Source organism: Temnothorax curvispinosus, unplaced genomic scaffold (genome assembly GCF_003070985.1).
Source record: "Temnothorax curvispinosus isolate PA1 unplaced genomic scaffold, ASM307098v1 QBEX01004732.1, whole genome shotgun sequence".
Lineage (NCBI taxonomy): Eukaryota > Metazoa > Arthropoda > Insecta > Hymenoptera > Formicidae > Temnothorax > Temnothorax curvispinosus.
In genome coordinates, this window is record NW_020214512.1 from 1 (window position 1) to 8,708 (window position 8,708).

Sequence of the window (8,708 nt, forward strand, 5' to 3'; positions counted from 1 at the left end):
GAGAGAAAGGGAGAAAAGAAGAAGTCGAGGTTTTTTTGACAGAAGATCGCCTCGGCAAATACGCGAGGTTCAGAACCAGAATCTTTAACGTAGGCGGGACGACGGTGAAGGGTATGACATACAGCGACATAAGTGCTTGAAATGCCAGCAATATCCGTGACTATTAATAGATAAAATACATATGTTAGAACAAAGACTAAAGAACAATTTTGTAAGTAAATAGAATTAGAATACAATGATAAATGCGATATTTGTGAGACACGCATCCCAAATTGTTAACAAAATATTTAAATGTAGATTTTCAAATGTTCTTTGTGTGTTTTCCTTGTGGATTATCATTATGTTTCCATGTTATTATCGTTATTTATCGTTGAATCTTTGGTTAATAATTTATTTTCTAAATCTATGCTCCATATTATCTAGTTATTCTAGTTTTTTCTTAATGTTTTTATTAGTAAAATTACACGTTTTCTTTGTGTGATCGCATTCTTTTATTATTGGTTATGTAAATTCTAGCACAATTTGTATTATCTTTTATGAGAATATTATTTTAAGTGTATATATATATATTACATATATAATATCGAGTATGTAATTACCCTGGCTTAATTGTGGCTTTGTCTTGTTTCCACTTGTAATGATATGTAATGATATGCAAATTTACTTACAATAGCAGTTTTAATTTGCATAAAATGATTTATGCAGAACTAATATCTATGTGGAAGATCAAGATCACTTTATTTATATGTAACTTCTTCAAAATAAAAAATGTGATAAAAATTATTTTATTAAAATGTAAATTGCATAAAAATGTATTAAATTAAAAATATGTGTATTAAAAAAATCGTAATGTTAAAAATATTTATCTGTGTGTTAGAATTGAAAAGCTATTGGACCATAGCTTGCTATAAAAAGTTTAAATCAAACTCTTGATGAAATGATATTTGAAATAAACTGCAAAGTTGTTAATTATTTTTACTTACCGACTTTTAAATAAATTTCATTAATGTAGTAAAATGTTTTAATTTTTAATTTTATTTTAATTTTTTATAATTAATGATATATTTCACAATTAGTTTATGTCCTATAGAATTATTTATACATACATATGTTTCCTTTACCTCGTTAAAGAGCTGTCTGTATTCTGAAAGCTTAATCTATCAGCAGTCTTGGTTATCTCTTATCAAGAGGCACTGTAATGTCTCCCGTCAATAGAGATGCTACACTACATATCTCAAGTTCTGTTAGCATCAATATTAAAACAAGGAGTTTTCTGTTTGGTTCTTTCTAGTAATTATATAATTTAAAATACGCTTTTTCACTAATTTTTTATTCAGCTATTTATGTAGAAAGAAAAGTATTCTATTTTTTTAAGATATATAAATTATGGTATTTTATCACTTATATTATATTATATCTTCTTCCTGATGTTTTATAATTATTATTATATACATTATTATTCTTCTATTAATCACCACTTAATATAAATTACAGATATTTAAATATACCTTAGTATTTTATTAAGTAGAACTATGTGTGTGTAATACAATTTTAATATAGTAAAAGCTTAATTACACATTTCTTTTTATTTACAGGTTGGTGTTTTGTGTGTGCTGATGCTTTGTAAAGGTATTGAAATTCGTACCTTTACAACAAACTTCCAGTCTTTTAAATGTAGAAGAAGATAGTACAAAACAATTTTTTAATGGATCGTTGTAAGAAATTTTTTATCAGAAGGTAAATTATATTTAAATTTTTATTATACTGATTATTATTAGAGATATTCTTACAAATAAAGTATTGTTCATTATAAAATAGTGCTAATTTTGTAATTTAAAAAAGCAATTAATTTTAATTAAGTAATTTTATTAGCTAGATATTTATTTTGAGGTACTCACGATGCTTTTAAAAATAAATTATTTAATGCATATGTATATGTTTACATAAAATATTGAATTTTTTTAGGCAAACTGAACTTCCTATTGACGACTTAGAGACTGAGCTTGAAAGAAAAGAACGATGGAGGAGCGTTTACATGATTTATTTTACTATGTTCTTGATGTCTCTTGGCTTCAGTATTATACTTACTGGGGTTTGGCCATATTTAGGCAAGGTATGTAGTACACATGGGCAATATATGTAATGAGAGAGAGAGAGAGAGAGAGAGAGAAAGGTTATAAAAATTACGCATAAGTGGGATATTGTATGTACTTAAATACATATATGTATTTTAGTTGGATCCTACAGCAGGAAAAGAATTTATGGGTTATGTGGTGGCAGCTAATCCACTTGGACAAATGTTATTTTCACCTCTGGTAGGTTGGTGGGGCAATAAAAGAGGATCAGTAAGATTGCCACTTTTAGTGACTTTAGCATTGTTTACTATCTCATCAGCTGCTTACAGTATTCTTGAAATAATACCTGGCGATAAAAAGAATTACATGCTTGTTGCCAGATTCTTTGTTGGTGTTAGTTCTGGTAGGTTTTTTCCCATTTTTATATTATATTAAGATTTATATATTTAAGATATTTTGCTTTTGAATTAATTGCATGTTTCATTTCTTGCAGCTAATATTGCCGTAGCAAGATCTTATCTATCTGCAGCCACAAAACTTTCAGAACGCACACATGCAGTTTCTATGGTATCCTTAGCACAGGTAATTTTTTGTCACTGTATTTTTATATTAAAATGTATAAATTATATATACATATATAGATAAAAATTGATATAGTATATAAAAAAACTATAATCTTTTATGTCATTAATTTGAAATAAATTAATACAGTTGTACTAAAGTTTATGTACTTTTATACAGACAGTAATTAATATTGATCGAATACATGTGATAAAGAAGCAATATATTTTGTAGGTTCTAGGTTTTGTAGTGGGTCCTGGACTGCAGGCTGCTGTAACACCTCTTGGAGACCATGGTGTAACATTTATGATGCTTCCTTTAAACATGTATACAGCAGCTGGTTGGATTAACGTGATAATGGGAATTTTTAATTTAATCTTTTTATTACCATGGAACTTTAAGGAACATAAAATTGCTATAAAAGAAGCTATGCGTAATGAGGGTAAAGCTACAGGTATGTAATAAATTCATGTAATTATAATTTTTCTTTAAATTTGATATAATTTAAAGCATTATATTAATGTGTGAAGATTAATCATAAGTTAATTTTACTCCATTTTTATATTAAAAATACCTTTCTCTAAACATTTTTCATGATTTTATTGCCGATTCTTTATCAGATTTTGTTTACAACAGAATTTATTGCATTTGCAGAAAAAGAAACGTGGAAAGCTATAAAACCAGATTATTTGGCTACATGGACTTTAATTTGTGCATTCTTTGTTTTAGTTTTTAATTTTGTTCTTCTTGAGACGTAAGTGCATTCATTTTCTAATATTTATAAGGATAAAAGATTAGATCGACTCAATATAACTAAAATAAAATCGAACTTAAATCAAAATTGTAATTAAATGAAATGACTGGAAAACAATGATAGCATTTTTTAAATAAAAATAAAATTAAGAATTTGCTTTTAAAAGTAAATTTAACATTTATTGCAAAATGTTAAAATTAAGACCATTGACTGAAATCTCGGTTTGCCAAATAAAAGGTTTAAATATATATATATATATATATATATACTTTTTTATATAGTCTTGCTACTTCTCTTACCATGGATCAGTTTGCTTGGACTAAAAAAGAAGCACTGTATTATATGGGAATACTAATGAGCGTCGGAGCTGTGATATCCTGTATTACATTTACAATGATTGGACCACTTTGTCAGAGGTAATTAATAATGAAATCTTAATCTCTTCAACACAATCAATACTTGTACAAAAATTATTTTATTTTATTGCTTCTAAAATATTTGTGGCTGTAAAGTATTTTTCACACTCTGTATGCTATCAAATAAAATATATTTTGCAATCTTTTTTTATAGATTTGCGGAACGTAAAGTAATGTTATGGGGTGGATTCTTCTTTATGGTGATTGGACGAGTACTATGTATCCCATGGGGTCCAGATCCTCCTATAATTGCAGATTTTGGACGTAAGTATCTGCTAAATAAATCAATATTTGTGTATTTTTTACATTTAGCACGTAGTTTTGTTTATGCATATTATGTAATAATTTTGTAATGAAAGTGCTTCAATATCTTGTAGCATATAATAATATTACGGAAGATGCCAATGGTACAGAAATCGTAGGATGCCCCATTAATCAGGAATGGTGCCTATATACACCACAAATTACAATTACTCAATTTCTTATTGGTTACGGTTTTACAGCCATAGGTTATCCTCTAGGAGTTACTCTGATGCAAACTATATTTAGTAAAATTCTCGGTCCGCGTCCGCAAGGCGTATGGATGGGTTTATTGACAGGTGCGGGTTGTGCGTCTCGTGTTTTAGGTCCGGTATTTGTAGGTTTCATTTATACTCGCTTAGGAACATATCACACTTTTGGTATTACTGGCGTAATGCTAATTATTTCCATGTTGTGGTTACAAGTCGTAAATAAGCGTTTGATCGCGCCAAGCGAGCTAAAGAAAAACAATGAAGCGCCGAACAGTCAAGGAAAAGATATCGAAATTCCATTAGTTACATATCGAAATTCCATTTAAGAGCTGATAATATACTCAAACATCACGTGAAGCTGTATAGTTTAACGGAATATCACATCGTAATTGTGATAATGAAAGTTGTGTGTTGGCGAGGAAAGTTTATCTTTTTGTGCAATATGCAATTGTCGTAATAAATTGTACATAAATATCAACAAATATTATTAAGGCAACAATGCAAATTAATCTATATATTTTTTATGAATGTATACAGATTACTATTACATTCTTAAAATGTATAGATATTTTATAGAAAGTTACTCTGCGCTAAATATGATTAAGAATGAAACGGATGCCTTTCTCAGAATAGTTCTAAATATATAACAATAATTGAGATAATTGAGAAAACATTCTTTTGCTCAGAAATGCTCAAAACTTTCTAGTAATATAATTTGTTGAAATTTTATTATATTTTTTTTATATAAATTTGAAATGACCAATGTTATATTCATTATAATATGATGTTAAATATTAATGTGTAAGACTTGGATTATGAAAGACAAAGACTTGCCATAAATAATGCAAAGTGAAATTCATGAATTGTTCTTCCAGTATTTTTGCTTAAAGAGAAGTTATAACTCCGAAATATTGCACAGTTATTGATTTAGTGTTTAGAGATTTTTATTAATATTTAGGGGAAATAGTATGTGTGTGGATATAGATAAATACTCTTGTACAAACCGTGAGTTTGATACACATTGAACTCCAGTTCTACAAGGACTTTTATTAATTGCAAAATGTTAGAAAATTGCACAAGAAGTAAATTTCTTTAATAATCCATCGTTTGTGTATATTTTTATATACTTATTGCTCTTTTATAAATTTTAAAGTTGCGTTTATCATTGCTTAAAGATTAAATTAACTATAAATGCTATAATTATGTCTAAGAATTTGAGTAATGTACAAATTTATAATAGAATAGCATATAAGAGCGCTATTATCTTTTTTAAACTGGGAAAATAATATTATACATACAAATGCGTTAAACCATAGCAAATATTATGCGATATAAAATTTTATTATGTACTATAAGATTATCTGAGACTTGTTAATCAATTAATTCTTTATTAAAAATTTGAAATTTTTTTATTTTGTTATTAGCATAATAACTATTTTCGCTCAAGATACATTTAAATGTTGGAATGTTCATTAGATTATTGTAATATTTGTGAATTGCGCACTTTATTAGTTGCTTACATAAATATAATACGTAAATGCAACATAAATCAATGCAAGAGTGTAAAAGGGTACAGTCAGCTTTTTATTTTTTCGTGTAGCTTAAAGAGCAAAGACTGACCTAACTAAAATTTCATAAAATTGTTTTACATTAATTAAGAAATGAATAGTTGATATTACATAAGCACATAGAACATAGATATTACTACTTGCTAATTTACTACTTAATTTTTTATGACTATTTCAAAAGACGGTAAAGTAAAAAAATTGTGATAAAAATAATTTTCTCACAACCAAAATTAGAAAGCCATAATTAAATATATATCGTAATCGTGGTGAATAGGTGTCAAAAAACTCAAATAAAATACAATATATAAATTTTATAATATAATTGACATACAAATAATATAAACTATATATATTTTCTAAGTGCAATTAAATTAGAAAGTAAAGCAACGAGTCATATTTTATAAAATGCAATATTTCGAGATAATATATAGGCAATATACCAAAAATTTGTGAAAAAAATTAACATTTACATTATTTATCAGTTCACGCATCTATTTTCTGGTTACTTGAGATATGGAATTAATGTTTTATAGTTTTGAAAAATGTTTTTTGTTCCCGACCGTTAAGAACAAAATATATGGATTGTCAAAAGACTTTGAACATTGCAAAAGCGGCAATGCTAATATCTGATTTTAATGCAATTATGATTGTTTTCATCACATGACAAGTATATAAAATTAAAGGACTAATATTTCTTGAGAAGTAGTAAAGCCGAAAAAATTATTTCATTTACGTATTTGTGGAGTGTTGCCTATACATATATACGCATTGGCATATTTTTCTAATACTTGTATATTAGATAAATATCTTAAATATACTTAATTGCAAATAAAAATGTATGTGGTATTTATATTACTACATTTTATAACTAATGAAAATAAAACAAAAATGAAATAAAACAAATATAAAGTTATAATAAATAATTTATATTGCCCTTCTTTATAGACGCTATTTCTTTTCTGTTTTATCTTAACAATAAAAGCTGAATGCACTATATAAAATTCTTAAAACTTGATACGACAAAGATGAATCAGACTGGTTGTCAAATACTAAATTTTTATTTTTATTTCTCTATTGTAGTAGAAATTATTTGACTATCATTTCTTACATTTCTTCTTGTATAACTTACATTTCTTCTTATCTCGTAACATGAATACAATAAAACCTTCAACTCTAAAAAAAGTTGTCAAAAATTTGACACATTATATAAACACATAGATTCTCATAAATGCTGTGCTATCACTTACAAATGCTAATGATACGATAAGAGTGCATGGCTACTATGGATTACAAAACTGATTAATACATATCTCTCCTTAAGATGAATTATAGAAATGCGGATTATTCATACAAATAACCTTATAATTACAATTAATCTTTCTTCTTTGGTTTTTTAGGATTACGCGAACGCGATTTTGCTTTGCAGAGCGGGCAAATTGGTGCATTTCTGTGAATTTGTTGATGGCACGAGAGGCAAGACTTCATAGGCGGCGGTTGTTGCCTGTAAAGCGATGGAAATACTTTTTTTTATTACAGAATCGATAATAAATAATGTTTTCAATTTTACATGAAGAATGTAATAAGGGGACGAGATATACCAGTGGTACCTGAATGTTGGAGCGGGCGGCCCTGGGGCTGGCGGTAACGGTCTGGGCTCTGGTTTGCTTGGCCCCTGAAGTGGTTGCGGAGCTAGGAAAGGCGTGGAACCACCTGGATGGCCAGGATGGTGCAGCCCGAGCGGCGGTAACAAGTCATCACCTCGTACCTCTACTCTCCACTCCGCCTTTTGCATCGGACGTTCAAAGTAGCTATGAACAAACCGTCTACACAATAAAAGTTTAACTCAGCTCAGTCTGTAATGTCATTCTCCACTTATCGGCTGATATTAAATGCGCTTCTCTCGCAGCTGATTTTCAACAGCTTCGTGATAATCAAGATACTCACTCAGGAGAGATAAGATCCGACTCGGTCTCGTATAACTCCGGTAACCTTTCCAAACCCAAAAATTCCCTGCGCATACGGTCAATGTCGTGTTTCAATGGTTGATAATCATTGTTGTGAATCAATTTCGCAGTTTCCCTCGCCCTGTTACGCGCTTCCTCCGCTTGCTTGATCACTGATTCCATCTGATAGAGTATGAGCCTTATTATTAACAATTCTATATAATTGTATCCTATCAGAAGCAAAAAAACCAAGCAATATAAATTCACCGCATTGATGTCCGCGTGTATCTGACGCAATTCCTCGACGTGTGCCATTTTCTCCTGCATCAGCAGGTCCATTTCTTGCTTGTATTCTAATAAACATTTCTCCTCTTGCTCGGTCTGCTCCACCTCTTGCAATATCCTCTGTTTCAGCTTCTCCAATTGAAGGGTCTTCGACCTGCGCGAGTACAAAGGAAAGAAACGTCAAATAAATTTCTCACGCAACATACGAGAGAACATATGTGAGAGGATATCGCATTCCCATATACCTAATGTCTTTCAAAGCCTCCAGCTTCGCGAAAATCACCGCCGTTTCGGACGCCGACATGTCGGAGGTTAATTAATCCCCGTTACTTATTCGATTACCACGAAAGCTCCGCGGAATAATTCAGCAGCGTTTCTCCGCTCGACTCGCGAGTTCGTCTACTGCATATTCGGTATCGGCACTATCGGCAGTATCTCGATGCGATTAGCGAGAGAAAAACGCGTTTCACGGGACGGGTGTTGCGCACGATCGAGCGACTCCGCGACGAGGCTTCGGCGAGGCTGCTTGACAGAGTTGACAGTGAGCCTTATCGGATAGCGTCGCGACAGCACGGCGGACAGAGCGGGCCGAGC

General features: G+C 30.1%; 2 protein-coding genes across 8 annotated transcripts; one reads left to right on the forward strand and one right to left on the reverse strand.

Moving 5' to 3' along the window:
* The first annotated feature begins 6 nt into the window (after positions 1-6).
* Positions 7-5,437, forward strand: LOC112453840 (major facilitator superfamily domain-containing protein 8). 4 transcript variants are annotated; one of them, XM_025014817.1, is made up of 10 exons: positions 7-211; positions 1,596-1,737; positions 1,966-2,113; positions 2,235-2,478; positions 2,569-2,657; positions 2,871-3,090; positions 3,291-3,390; positions 3,672-3,806; positions 3,961-4,070; positions 4,184-4,644. In XM_025014817.1, exons 2-10 carry the CDS (start codon positions 1,706-1,708, stop codon positions 4,642-4,644), a joined length of 1,539 nt encoding a protein of 512 aa, XP_024870585.1. In that variant the 5' UTR covers positions 7-211; positions 1,596-1,705. The 4 variants fall into 4 exon arrangements, with proteins under 4 accessions (XP_024870585.1, XP_024870588.1, XP_024870587.1 ...); XM_025014820.1 differs by having other exon boundaries at positions 7-111; XM_025014819.1 differs by lacking the exon at positions 7-211 and adding an exon at positions 1,172-1,290.
* A 1,488-nt stretch (positions 5,438-6,925) lies between these two features.
* Positions 6,926-8,702, reverse strand: LOC112453841 (zinc finger C4H2 domain-containing protein). Of its 4 annotated transcripts, none has more exons than XM_025014824.1 (5): positions 8,360-8,702; positions 8,097-8,268; positions 7,831-8,012; positions 7,494-7,694; positions 6,926-7,387 (listed from the first exon to the last, which is right to left on the reverse strand). In XM_025014824.1, exons 1-5 carry the CDS (start codon positions 8,416-8,418, stop codon positions 7,258-7,260), a joined length of 744 nt encoding a protein of 247 aa, XP_024870592.1. In that variant the 5' UTR covers positions 8,419-8,702; the 3' UTR covers positions 6,926-7,257. The 4 variants fall into 4 exon arrangements, with proteins under 4 accessions (XP_024870592.1, XP_024870591.1, XP_024870590.1 ...); XM_025014823.1 differs by having other exon boundaries at positions 7,485-7,694; XM_025014822.1 differs by having other exon boundaries at positions 7,494-7,709.
* Positions 8,703-8,708: the final 6 nt, after the last annotated feature.

Coding starts and splice junctions, on each gene's coding strand:
- LOC112453840 (XM_025014817.1), top strand. CDS start 1,706: ATGGATCGTTGTAAGAAATTTTTTATCAGAAG. Junction 1,738..1,965: donor AAGAAATTTTTTATCAGAAG/GTAAATTATATT, acceptor GAATTTTTTTAG/GCAAACTGAACTTCCTATTG. Junction 2,479..2,568: donor CTTTGTTGGTGTTAGTTCTG/GTAGGTTTTTTC, acceptor CATTTCTTGCAG/CTAATATTGCCGTAGCAAGA.
- LOC112453841 (XM_025014821.1), bottom strand. CDS start 8,418: ATGTCGGCGTCCGAAACGGCGGTGATTTTCGCGAAGCTGGAGGCTTTG. Junction 8,269..8,359: donor GAGGCTTTGAAAGACATTAG/GTATATGGGAAT, acceptor GTACTCGCGCAG/GTCGAAGACCCTTCAATTGG. Junction 7,388..7,484: donor CCAACATTCAGGTACCACTG/GTATATCTCGTC, acceptor ATCGCTTTACAG/GCAACAACCGCCGCCTATGA.